At 56.3% G+C, this 12,875-nt stretch overlaps 1 protein-coding gene across 1 annotated transcript in view; it reads left to right on the forward strand.

The window, feature by feature from the left end:
• Positions 1 to 3,445: 3,445 nt before the first annotated feature.
• LOC102424505 (netrin-1-like) overlaps positions 3,446 to 12,875 on the forward strand; it is a gene marked incomplete at both ends in the record, with an annotated part of 12,214 nt that continues 2,784 nt past the window's right edge. The window contains one exon of the mRNA XM_006108658.1: positions 3,446 to 3,634. Coding sequence (XP_006108720.1) covers positions 3,446 to 3,634 — 189 coding nt within the window. The remainder of the gene's footprint in view (positions 3,635 to 12,875) is intronic.

Genomic DNA, 12,875 nt, shown 5'->3' on the forward strand with positions numbered 1-12,875 from the left:
GGACTAGGTGGGGAGGTGGGTGACATCTCTGTGTCGATCAGCGGGGGAATCCAGATGTGAGATGGTCTACGTGTTGCATTTTTCCCTTTGTGCAGAGAAATTAGAACAAAGAGAAAAGAAATCAAGCTGTAAAATTTTTGCAGAAGGTTGAGCGTGTGCAATCGCCACTAGATATCCCTTGACAGCTCCAAGACGAGGGGTGGGGGTGGGGTGGGGGTGGGGGGAGCCCTGCCTTTTGATGTTCAGCCTCTTGAGTTTTCTTTTGTGTGGCCAGTTGTTTGAAGAACCTTTTGTTGGTGTAGGTGCCTGTGGAAGGGAGAAACCAGCCCAAGGTTCTCCTCAGGGTGGGCGTGGGAGTCGGGGTGGGGGCGCGGGCTGAGCTCCCAGCAGGGGCTCAGAGGCTGGGGGGGTGGGGGGCAGCTGGAGCCATCTTGACAGAGGAGGACACAACAGGATTAGCATCTGCCTCCAAGAAGGACAGAGAAGATGCTGCCCTGAGGCCTTTCCCAGGATGAGAGGCCCGAGGGAGTGAGGCCTGGGTGGTCTTCCCAGACGCCTGTCCCTGGGCAGGTGAGCCAGGCCCTGTGGCTTCTGTGCTGGTAGGAAAGCCTCCCTGCCAGGCTGGAGTCTAGGCCCAGCTGTTCTTCCTGCCACGAGGGCAGTGGACCAGGAGCCAGAAGACCTGGGTTCCGGTCCCGGGCCCCCCCCCCCCATTTACTGGCTTGGTGGTCCCGGGCTGGTAGTCACTTAACCGCGCTGAGAAGCTCCGTCATCCTGGACTGGTTGAGGCTGAGGGAGTCCACAGGGACAATGAACTTGGGTATGCACGACCCCCAGTGCTGGGGGCTGTGGCTTCTCTTTGTACTTGGTTGAGCTCAGCCCCGAGGGCTGGGGTGCTGAGGGAGCTTGTGACGCTCTCAGGAGGCCTTCCCTGGCCTCCTGTGTCCAGCTGCTTCCAGATGTCAGGCGTGAGCTGCCTTCTGTCCCCCCGCTGAGCCTCCTCGGAAGCCCTTGTCCATCTCGACGTGTGAATCAAGTGACGAATGGGGGCGCGATGTGGAGGGCGACTCCGGGCAGGACATTTAAAGAAGCTTATTATGACGTCACAGGAAAACATTAAAGGGGCAAATATTTTGTGAAAACCACACAAGTTATACCTGAATAAGAAACTGGTAAAAACATTGGCAGCTTATATAGTAGAAAGGGCAGGTGGTTTTTCATCCATCACATTCAGAGCGCTAGACATGGTGGAAAAAACAACACCTTGTTTGAAAACTAGGCAAATGGCATGAGCAGGCAGTGCACAAAAAGTGAAGTATAAATAGAAAAACAAACATGGAGAAATGTCCAGCCTCACTGGGAATCAAAGACATGCAAATTAACATCGTGTGTGTGTGTGTGTGTGTGTGTGTGTGTGTGTGTGTGTTTTCCAGACAAATTGGCAAAGATTTTTTTAAAAAAATAAATGCTGATACCAAATGCATATTATTATTCTTTTCAAGGGCGTGTCCAATAGGAGCTCTCATATCCTGCTGATGGGAGTGGAAACCTTTTTTGAGGGGAATGTGGCAGTTTGGATCCCAAGTTAAAACATGTAGACCCCAAACCTAACTACCAAGTCTTGTCTTGAGAAATTTACTGTACAGCCGTCATCAGAGCAGAGTAAAAAGTCGTGAGTGCAAAGGTGGTTCCCGGTGTGCTGTTTATAATAGTGAAAACCTGGAAGCAACCCAGCCACCCAACCCGGGGAGGCCCTGAGCGTAAATGCACCCACTGCAGATCCAGGCAGCCCCATCGCACGCGTCCGGACAGTGGTGGACTAAGACAGGCTTTCAAAATCATGAAGAACATTGTCTGACACAAAAAAATGCTCACATTATGAGGCCCGAGGCCACGAGCCCGAGATGCACACGTGTGATCCGTGGCTGCAGAACCGAACAGCTCCACAGCTGAGCAAATGTCCATTCAAGTCTGCGAGGACGGCCCCCGTGTTAGCAGCCGGAGTGCAGTTTTTTCCTTTCTGCTTTTGTTTTTCAAATGTCTGGCATGAAGCACGTCTTTCCTTAGAAATTACATAAAATGCCATTTAAAACAAGCTTAGCCCAAAAGCAGGGCAAATTATGTGACAGGGTGAGCAAGATCGGGCGGATCTAAGCTGGAGTTATGTTGGCGTTAGAGACCTAAGGGGGAAGGCAGGCAGCGTGCTTCCCGGGGTGGCATGAGGAGGGCTGTGGGGGCTGTGCCGATGCCTGGGGAGCCCATGGCCCTCTTGCCTAAGCCAGGCTGGTGGAGGGGACAGTGGGCGTGGAAGTGACAGCTGAGACCAGTACATGGAGGGTGAGCAGGTTGCAGGCAGATGAGGAGGGGGCTTAGGAGAAGGTCTTCAGAGGCAAGGAAAGCCATAGGGGGGCAGGCAGAGGGTCCTCACACAGGGAACACTAGACAGAAGCAAGTTGGCTGGAGCTTAAGAGTGAGAAGTGGAAGCAGAATTGGCATATCGAGAGCCCTCGAGGCCACGGGAAATGATTTCGATTTTATACAGAGGAAAACCTGGGAGCCATGGAAAGACTTCAGTCGGTAAAGGGCATCCTCAGATGCTTAGAGCTCCTGTTCTGAGAACAGCCTAGGAGCAAGCTGTTTGTTTAAACGAGGCATGTGGCCCCCAGGCTGGGAGTTTGACATGCTTGGCCTAGAGGGCTCAGCTCAGGAGACAGAGGGGCTGAGGTCTGGCAGCCCAGAGAGCAGTGAATGGATTTGGAGCACTCACCTCTGGGTCCCAGTGCGGACCCCAAAGTCGAAGCTGATGTCATGGATTTGGGAGTCAGGAGCGCGGAGGCAGTCCTGTGGCTGTGAGGGGTGAACAAGGGAAAGGGTGCTGAACCCTGAGGAGCAGGTAGGGACCAGCAGAGGGGAGGAGGATGGGCGGAAGGAAGGCTGCGGTCCCCGTGCGGCAGGTGGCTTGCGGCTGCCACCTTGTCCCTGTGCCTCACTTGGTCTCTCCTCTGTGTGTGTGCCCTGGTGTCTGGCTCCGTGGCCACACTTCCTCTTCCCAGGACACCAGTCAGATTGGATGAGGACCCACCCTCACAGCCTCATTCAAGGCCCTAACCACCTCTTTCAAGGCCCCATCTCCAAACACGTCACATTCTGAGGTCTCGGGGTCAGTTAGGGTAGCAGGTGAATGGGGGTGGCACAATACAGCCCTTAGCAAGCGGATTTGGGCACAAGGAGCTGCCAGGTCCCCTCCCCACCCTGAGTGTGTATGGCGGGCCGGGTGCCGAGGGAAATGAAGTCTCCCCGTGGTTCAGGCCCTGCAAGGTGGTCCATGAGCGTGTGGGGGGGAACGGGGGAGCCTAGGAGAAGCTCTGCGGTGGAGGAGGGGACTTGGGGGCAATCTCCGGCCCCCAGGTGCCCCTTCCTGACGCTCTCCCTGCCCCTTCCACAGCCTGCAGCTGCAACCTGCACGCCCGGCGCTGCCGCTTCAACATGGAGCTCTACAAGCTGTCGGGACGCAAGAGCGGGGGCGTCTGCCTCAACTGCCGCCACAACACGGCCGGCCGCCACTGCCACTACTGCAAGGAGGGCTACTACCGCGACATGGGCAAGCCCATCACCCACCGGAAGGCCTGCAAAGGTAGGTGGCGGGGGCGGGCCTCGGGCACCCCTGCCCCCTCTCTTTCCTCGCTGCTTCTCCTTTCCTGTCGCTTTTGTCCATGATCATACACGCGCCTGCCCGCACGCACGCACGCACGCAGGGCCTCCCTGGCATTCGGAGGTGCAGGCCCAAACAAAGGGGCGATGCAGCAATGACTGGGAGAAGAAGAAAGGAGGTGTGATCTCTGCGAGGGTGCAGGTCGCCCCGCCCCCTCCCAGCTGCTTGTCCCTCGCACAGGTGTGCCGCATACCACAGGGCGGGGGTCAGGTTCACCCGGCTTACCATCGCACAAAGGGCTCTATTTTACCAAAACCCGGCAGACGGATTTCTTTGGATGTCGCATGCACCTCCTGCCCCACCCCCAGCTCGCACAGACAGACAGCGCGGCTTCAGGGGCAGGGTCGCCGAAGGAGCATTTAATCCACCTGCAAGTAGCTTTACTGCTCAGGACAAAGTACGCCAGGGAGATGGAGACTATTTTCGTTCACTGAAGCAAGCACTGATGTTTTAACCTTGTGTGTTTGTTTTCTCCCACGAACACAAAGAAACAATGGTGAGATGGCTCAGAAGAGCTGATGAAACCCCAGGGAACTGCATGATACTGGGGGAGGAATGAGCCCCACCCCACATTAGCTTCTGGGAATTCCAGGAATCGGGGCTCTTTGGGTCCAGAATTTGGAGGCTGGAGCCAGGGCTTGCTGTGAGCATGGCTTCCCAAGCTGATATCTCTGAGGGCTCTTGGGGGACACTTGAGAGACCCCAGCCATGGCAGACTCGGGCCCAGGTGATGAGCTGCAGCAGAGAAATCCTTCCGTGGCCACTGCTTAGCCTTTGGACGAAGCCAGAGCATCATCTTCTCAACAGGAAACCCACCGGATGTCGGGCACTGGTGCGCAGGACAACCGCACGACCTGCAGGCCCCGGTGCAAAATGAAAACACAGGGCTTCGTGCCCGGCCGGCGGGGCTCCATGGTTGAGCGTCTACCTATGAACCAGGAGGTCACGGTTCACTTCCCGGTCAGGGCACATGCCCGGGTTTCGGGCTCCATCCCCAGTTAGGGGGTGTGCAGGAGGCAGCCGATCAATGATTCTCTCTCATTATTGATGTTTCTATCTCTCCCTCTCCTTTTCTCTCTGCAATCAGTAATACACACACACACACACAGACATAAAAGAAAGGAAATACAGGGCTTCTTGTTCAGGAATTGCTAAGGATTTCAAAATGGCAACAGCAGAGCTTCAACCAAGCATGTGACCTTATGAGCATGTGCCTGTGACGCTGGCCTTGCTTGTTTGAAACGCTTTTCTCAAAAAACAAACAAACAAAAAACATACGCCAAAAACCCCCACAAGCCAACAAAAGCAAAGCAGGTTCCCAGTCTGCGTCTTCCGGGAGAAATCCCTTCGATTCCAAATGAACAGGTGGCTCCAAGTGAGCTCTCCTTTCCGATCTGTGGACTTAAGGCTGCCTCTGGTGGTTGTCAAGAGAAACTTAAGCATAAAGGTAGTTGGGCTATTTCCACATCAAACAACAACTCATCCAGGTGAGAACCCGCCCCCCAGGAGACTTGAGCAGGGACGAATAAATCGGCCTGGGCAAAGGGACTCAACAAAGGCCTGCAGTGGCAGGAAGGCATGAGCAGGACATGACCAGCGAGTGAGGGCTTTGGGTTGTCAGAGAACATAATTGGAAGGTAATCCAACTCCTTCACCTATGCCCAAGTGTTCATTGTATTTCACTGACAGAAGAAAGTGAAGCCAAGGTCTTATAAACCGCTGCTTGCACACAGATATCTTGGGGATTTGGCCAACAAATTTTGATCAAAAGTGGCCACTCAGCTGGATGAATGGAGAAATCTGCCGGTGGGTGAGGTCTGGGCTCTCCCTGTCCGTTTCCGCTGTCAGAGCAGGGAAGGTGTGTCCCCTGGAGAGACAGGAAGGAGCATCTTGGCCGCCCTGCCGTTTGCCTCCCCCTCCTCCCCTCCGTTGCTGTGGGACAAGGCCCACGTGTGGCCTCTTGCCGCTTCGAGTGAGATCTCAAGAAGCCACAGGATTCTGTTACCTGCAGGTCATCCTCTGGGGCTCTGCCACCTGGTTAAATGGTGTGTAGGCACCCAGCTCCCAGGAGGAACAAGTGCAGGCAGGCAAGGGTGTGGCCCTGTCTTATTTCAAACGCTGTGGCCAGCCGCAGTGGCTGTGTCTTCTCTCTCAGCCCTGGACAGCAGCTGCCCCTGTCTTGGTAGGAGCACAGGGAGAAGAACCCACAGAAGGAGGAGGAACGTATGGATGGATTCTGCTCAGAAGGATTCCTGCATATCCTGCTGGGGAAAAGTGACAGGAAAGGGCGGGACTCTCAGTGTGTCCTGATTGGTGAGAAAAAACAATGCTTCCAGGATCCTGCCACCTGATTGGTGAGGGAAAACGCTACATGGCTGGTCCTAACACTGATTGGTGGGGAACAGCATTGCCCGAAGGGCTTCATGCTTGGTGAAAAGCCACTTCGGGGAGGAACTGCTCTGAGCGCTGAGCAAGAAGAATGTGACCTGACAGTTCCAGGTCCCCCCCTCTGCCCTTCTTTTCCTGCTGTCACCCCCGCCCCCCCGAAGGAGATGTGGGAACTTGGACTCCTCAGTTCCCTCTCAGGATACTTCTCAGCAAAGGGAGACCCTGCAGTCTTGTCAGGAACCAGCTGCAGGAGCTGAGATGCTGGCAGGGGATATGCACCGTTGAGATCTGCAGAGGGAGGTCTCTTCTTCACCTCCATGGAGCCCGCTGTCTTGCCTTCCAGGGCTGGATGGCTTAAGGAAGTGATTCCTTTGGCGGAAGCATTTGGCCCAGTATTTTGATCTCCCAGGGTTTGCTCTCAGAAGCTTCCAGACCTTGTCGCTGAGGAGCTACCCCCATGCCCTGGCCTCCTGGGGTTGCCCTCAGGGAGCCTCGGCCTAGCCCTCGGGTGAAGGCCGCCTGCCTCCTCCTTTGCTCTGTTTCCGATGCATTTTCCAGGGGCACTGAGACGACTGGCCGTGGCTCTTGGCGCAGGTTGGCAGTTGGCCGGAGGAATGGCATCAGGGCCCCCTTTACCGCCCGACTTCCCAGGGCCTGGGAGGAGCCCGGCAGGGGGCTGAGGCCACCCATACACTCCTGGCGATGGCTGACTCCCAACCTTGTTCCGTCTAGAGCAGGGGTGGACCCAGACAAGAGCGGTGTGGAGCGAGGGCATTCGGTTCCAAACGTGATTATGCAGTCCCCCATCCGGGAAGTTTTGTAGCAACAAATTTGTTGGGTTCTTTCTCCTCTCCAGTGGTTTAGAACCAAGCCAGGCTGGCAGGGCTGGCGCATACAAAGGGCTGTAATAAACATGCCCCGGGAACAGGCGGCTGCACTCTCCGGCTATTCAGCGCGATTTCACAGCCCCGCGAAGGCCTCATTATGGCGGGGGCTGTTGTCCTATACAAAGTCAGATGAGATGAATCTCTCTCTTTTCTCCCCAGAATGGTTTGTGAAGGATACGCGTCCTGGAATCTGTCAAAAGCTTAGGGGGTTTTGTTTACCATTTGTCTTCTTTATGGACCGGGGGGCGCTTTTCCCTTTGGAGCCAGCAAAGAAGACGTTGCCATTTAACCATTTCAGCCATGCCCCCATTTAAATGATATTAATTTATCATCTTCCCAAACCATCTGCGACGGATAAAGACATTCCGGGAGTCTCCCGTGAACCGCATCGCGATGAGAATTAAGAAATTAACCACCACATCTAGCGTCCTGCACAAAGGGCTTCGTTCCGTCTCACTGAGCAGCCTGTTTCTTTCGCTCTCTGCCCTGCCCCCTTCAAGTCCACGGTCAGCGCTGCTGATTGAATGCAGGCTGCTGGGAAGGTGCGAGTCCTCAGAAGATGCAGGCGGTGGGAGCAGAGGAATGTGGGTCCTCTCTCCTGGCCAGTGCACACCTGCTGCTCCCATCCACCCCCTGCCGCTCTGCCAGGGGTTGGGGAAGAAGCCAGCGCCTGGGGCCGCCCCTTGGCTCCCTGCCCACTGTGTGTAGCTTTCCTTTTCTCTCCTTTCCCTGCTCATCAGGGCATCCTCAGTACAGCAGGTCCTTGAATAGTGTCACTTCCTTCAATGCCGTTTGTTATAATGTGGATGAGATATTGTAGGAGCTTGTTAATATCAGTTCGCTTTTAGTAAAATTGGTTTCGTTATACGTTATTTCAGTTGAAGTTGCAGAAGCTATTGACAATGTCTGTATCCTTTCTCCGACTTGTGTGGAGGGTCCCACCCTTGGCTGCACTTTGGAATCGCCTGGAGATTCGAAAATCCTGAGGCCTGAGTCCTACCCCCCAGAGATTCTGGTTTAATTCCCGGGCCAGGTGGGTCCTGGGAACCTGAAAAGCTTCCCAAGGTGGGTCAGATGTGCAGCCCAGGCCGAGAACCAGGGCCGTGGGAGAATAAGGAGGAGCGCTCTTGGGTTGAGAAAGGTGGCCTAGGCCCCGGGTTTATTCTTTTGAGGGGAGAGGCTTATTATCAATGAATTTAAATGTCTTTTTCTTTATGCCTCTCTTGATGAAAACTGGGTGGAGGGGGTGTGTGTTTAAAATTTTTAAATTTAAATCTTGCCAGGTGAGGCTGGGAGCTTAGCTAGGCAGCCGAAGTTCCAGTGTCCAGTGAGAGCATGGGATCAGGTGTGTGCACCCATGTGTATGTCTGGACTTGATCACAGTCAAAGCAGAGCTAGGAACCTGGGGCCCCACCCCTTCCTGACTCTCAGGCAGAGTTCATGCACCCCACAAAAGCCTGAAAGCATCAGGAGTGCCCCTGCACTCTGTAGGTCCCTGGTCACGTTTCCATTTCCTGTCATCACTTTAGGGGTGCAGGGAAAGGGTGGTCACCTTAGGCAGGAAGGTACTCAGTGGCTGGAGCAGCTCCCAGCTCAGAGGGCAGAGGCCACAACCAAGGAGTGAACTGTGTTAGGGTGCGATGAAGGCCAGTGTCCCCTGGGGAGAGCAGAAGTGAGAAGAAGAGACAATCCCATGGAAGCTCCATGCTCAATGCCAACTGTGGCCTCTGGGCCTGCTGGTCCCTGGGGGTTGGGGAGGGTCGGAAATCCCGATCTCCAGATTTGGCTCTAGCTTTAAAGTCTGGGGGAAGTCACGTGATCTCCCTAGACCTCCGTCTCTCATCTCTGAGTCACATTCAGATTTATGGTCTCGAGTCCCGTCCAGCGTCGACATTCCACACTCCACGTGCTCTTTTTAAATAAGCGTTGTATCAGTCCCTGGTGGGCAGGACCTGGTCCTGCCTCAGTAAAGCTTGTGAGCTGGGAACGTGGGAAGCTGGCAGACACCGGGCGGAGGTGGTTTGATCCCAAGGTCTTTACAAATGAGGAGTCCCCGCTCTTGTGCCCGGGCCCACACAGCGCCCCATGCTAAACGGGATCTTCAGGCCCAGCCCTTGGTCTCATCCATGCCCTGGGCATCCTTGGCCATTTTCTTCACCTTGCTGGGCGCCAGTGCCCTGCCTCTGAAGGCTGCTGTCATCCCAGTGTCCTGGCCTTGAGCTCCTCTGTCGATGGAGGGCATTTCACCTGGGACATAGCTTTTGCCACCAGGAGAGCAGCAGGTGGGCTCCAGCCAACAGCCTCGGGGTGGGTAGCTTTTCAAAGCACGGAGTTATCGAGACCAGGGCTCAAGTTCCATCCCTGGGCAACGTATGTACTCGTCGGTGCCTCAGTTTTCTCACCTGAAAATGGGGTTAACAATAGTTTCTCCTCCCTCCCAGGGTTAAATGAAATGACACAGAGGAGGTTCCTGGCGCGTGCATCACCCCACACCTGTTAGCTGGTGGGGTTATTTGTACAATTAGAGGAAAGTAGGACAAGCCGGGCACACGGGTTCCCTCTGCTCTTCTGCGGCCTTAGTTCTTTTGGGGGCTCAGCCCCGGTGTGGACTCAGAGGCAGATTCCCACTGGGCTGGGCAAAGCCCCCGGGGTTTGTCCGACGGCCGTTGCACACTCTGGATAAAGGATTTACACACTTGGGGAGCAAAAATGACAAACAAGTCAAATCGCAGAGATGAGTGTCCGGCAGCTGCTCCCGGAGGCCCTGAGCGGAGAGGTGGGGACAGGCCGTGTGTATAAACGCGGCTGTGAAAGTGCCGCCAGGAGAGATCCCGCCCCTGCCCTGAGCCGGTGCGTGCAGACTCCCCACCCCCGCCCCGTGGGGAGCCATCTGCAGGAGTGAGCCCTTCCCTCAGCTGTAAATCAGGTGCAGGAAGACTATAGTTAACTAGATCAGGAGGGTCAAATAACCCAGTTTGGGATTATGGGGCGGCCCTCCCCTTCCACTTCCTGCTGTCTGCACCTTGATCCGCGAGTGGCAGGGGAGAGGAGAGGTCGCACAACTTGAAACATTTATTCTTTTGTGCCTCGTTAGCAACTGCTGCGAGAAAGAAAAGCATAGCCGCTAGGAGGTGGACACAGATGGGGAGAGGGTTTGTGGATGATCTGTGCACTGAAGTGCTCCTGGCTCCCTCATTAGCGGGGAGAACGCAGGAGCAGGGGGTGCTCTGGAGTCAGGCTGGGTCCGAGGATGGTCTTCCCTGCTCGCCTGCCTTCTTCCCTCCAGACTCACAGGGCAAATCAAATAGCCTTTCCCCAGGGAGAGGGTGGCAAGTTTGCCTGAATTTGTTCTCTGATTCCACTGGTATTTATGGAGCACCTGCTTGCTCTCGAGGGGGGGGGGGGGGGTTGATGAGAAAGAAGAAGAAAAGATCATAAGAGTATTATACATTGTGGTGAGTTTACAGGGAGGAATTACAGAGAGTGTAGGTGGGGGAGCTGCTCTGCAAGGTGGTCAGGGAGGGCCTCGCTGAGGACCGGATGTCTGAGTTCAGGCCCAAAGCTGTCCTTCAGCCCTGGCTGGTGGCAGCCATTGGTGACGTCTGAAGTGAGGAGCGATGCTGTGGTCTGTGGTCGTTCCCTCTCCCACCCTCCTGCCTGGAGCTCTCCAGGAGTCCGGGCACCAGGCCACGCCCCTCTCCTACGCCCTGAGATCACTGCCATTTGAAGGCCCCGCCTGAACCCAAAGGCCTTTAGAGCCAGGTCTTCAGGAAAAGCAGCCAGACCCCCGCATAGGCACCCAGGATGGGCTCCCAAAGGCCACCGTGTGAGCCACAGTGAGGGGGCAGCCTCGGGCGTGCGCCTCCCCCTGACGGAGGCTGTGGGCCCTCAGGGTGCCTGGACAGGCACCGGAGGAAACAGGGAGAGGAGCTGCCGGAGGCCAGCAGCCTGGGGTCAGGACCGTCTGCCTTCCCTGTCACTCCGCCAGGGCTCCAGGAACCCTGCTGGGCTGCTCTTCACTGACAGAGAAACCGAGCCTCAGCGAGGACATCCTGGCACTGCTCAGTGGGCAGCGGTGTCGGGCAGGGCGACCGGGGGGGTGTGGACGGAAGGCGTGATGTGCCCGGCAGTGTGAGCGAGCAGTTGCCTGGACCCTCGGTGGGGACACTGCCATGCCTGCAGCGGTGGGGGGTGGTCCCGAGTCAGACACCAAGCCCCAGGCTGTTAAGTTGGAAGTGACTCTAGAGCAGTGGTTCTCAACCTTCCTAATGCCGCGACCCTTCAATACAGTTCCTCATGTTGTGGTGACCCCCAACCATAAAATTATTTTCGTTGCTACTTCATAACTGTAATGTTGCTACTGTTATGAATCGTCATGTAAATATCTGATATGCAGGATGTATTTTCATTGTTACACATTGAACATAATGAAAGCATAGTGATTAATCACAAAAACAATATGTAATTATATATGTGTTTTCCGATGGTCTTAGGCGACCCCTGTGAAAGGGTCGTTCGACCCCCAAAGGGGTCGCGACCCACAGGTTGAGAACCGCTGCTCTAGTGGGAGTGTAGACCTCTGTCCTTACAGGTGAGCCACCGGGGCCAGAGCAAGCCAGGCACTAGCCCAGGGTCACACACAGAATTACTGCAGGACAGGCCCAGGCCTGGGTCTCCTGATGCCCGTCTGAAACCGCCTGTGTGCCCTGAGCACCTGGCCCTGTCCGGCGGCCGAGCGCGGAGACAGTGGGCTTCTGCTGCGCACCTGGAGGCCCTCCCGCCTCCTCCTCAGGGCCCCTAGCTCCCGCCTGTCTCACACCCTCTGGATGGGAGAAGCCTGGGGGTAGGCTGTTGCCCATGGCCAGCTGCTGCCCGCTCCGGCAAACGCGGTGACCTGCGTGGAAGGGGTTGGCCTCTGCCGGAAGAAGCGGCTGACTTCCAGGGAAACGGAGTCACCAATGGGCTTCCCCTGGCAGAGGAGGTTCTGAGCCAGACCCAGTTCTCAGCATCAGAGAGGCTCTCCTCGCCCCTCGCCCGGCCCCTGCCAAGAAGCCTCCACTCACCTGAGCCCCACGTTCTCTGCAGCTCCGTCTGCTCCTCCCCACCGCGCCAGTGCCCTGTGCGCTCACCGGTGTTCCTCAGGCGTTCCTCTGTCTGCGTGTGTCTCTCCCTGAGGGTCAGGGCCCGGGCCTCCTGGTACCTGCGGTGGCTCCCCCACTTCCTCTGACACTGCTTGCTCCCTTCCCTCCTCCCGGGCTGTGGCAGAACCCTCTGCAGGTGCTGTCATCCGTCAGTCCTCCCACGCCCCTCTGCACAGAGGGATAATTCAGACTTTTCCTCCTAAACGGGGTTTTGGGAAAAGTCCTTACTTCGAATGCGATGCAAGCCTGTCTGTCGGGATTGTATTTGACCACGCCTAACAAAACCCATCTAGCCCTGGTTCCAGCTGGTGTGAGCATGGATTGCTCCTTGCAGAATGAGAAGAGGGGGCGTCCAGAGAGGGGAGGGCCTCAGTGATGCCCTCGGAGACCAGCCTCCCCACGGCTCCTCCCTCGGCTGCAGTCTTCGCTGCCTGTCCACAGTCTCCTCCTCCGGGTGGTTGTGTCAGTGTCGCAGGCAGGTGTGAGGGCCAGAGCTGACGGCTGTATGAGAAGGTGGACCCGTAAGGTGTTCACAGGCGCCACATGGGAGGCGTTCCCCTCCTCCTGATGTCCCACTGTCCTGGGGGTGACCAGGCTGGCTTGCCGAGCACCCCACCCCCCACTCTGTGGGACCCTGATGGCGCCTCCTCCCGGAACACTGATTGGGTGGAAGCACAGTGAGCGCTGCTCCCGCTAGAGCATGCTGCGGGGGCCCGCTGGTCAGATCTCCCGTATCTCCGGAGAAGG

The sequence above is a fragment of the Myotis lucifugus genome, unplaced genomic scaffold (genome assembly GCF_000147115.1).
Source record: "Myotis lucifugus unplaced genomic scaffold, Myoluc2.0 scaffold_3028, whole genome shotgun sequence".
NCBI classification, from domain to species: Eukaryota; Metazoa; Chordata; class Mammalia; order Chiroptera; family Vespertilionidae; genus Myotis; species Myotis lucifugus.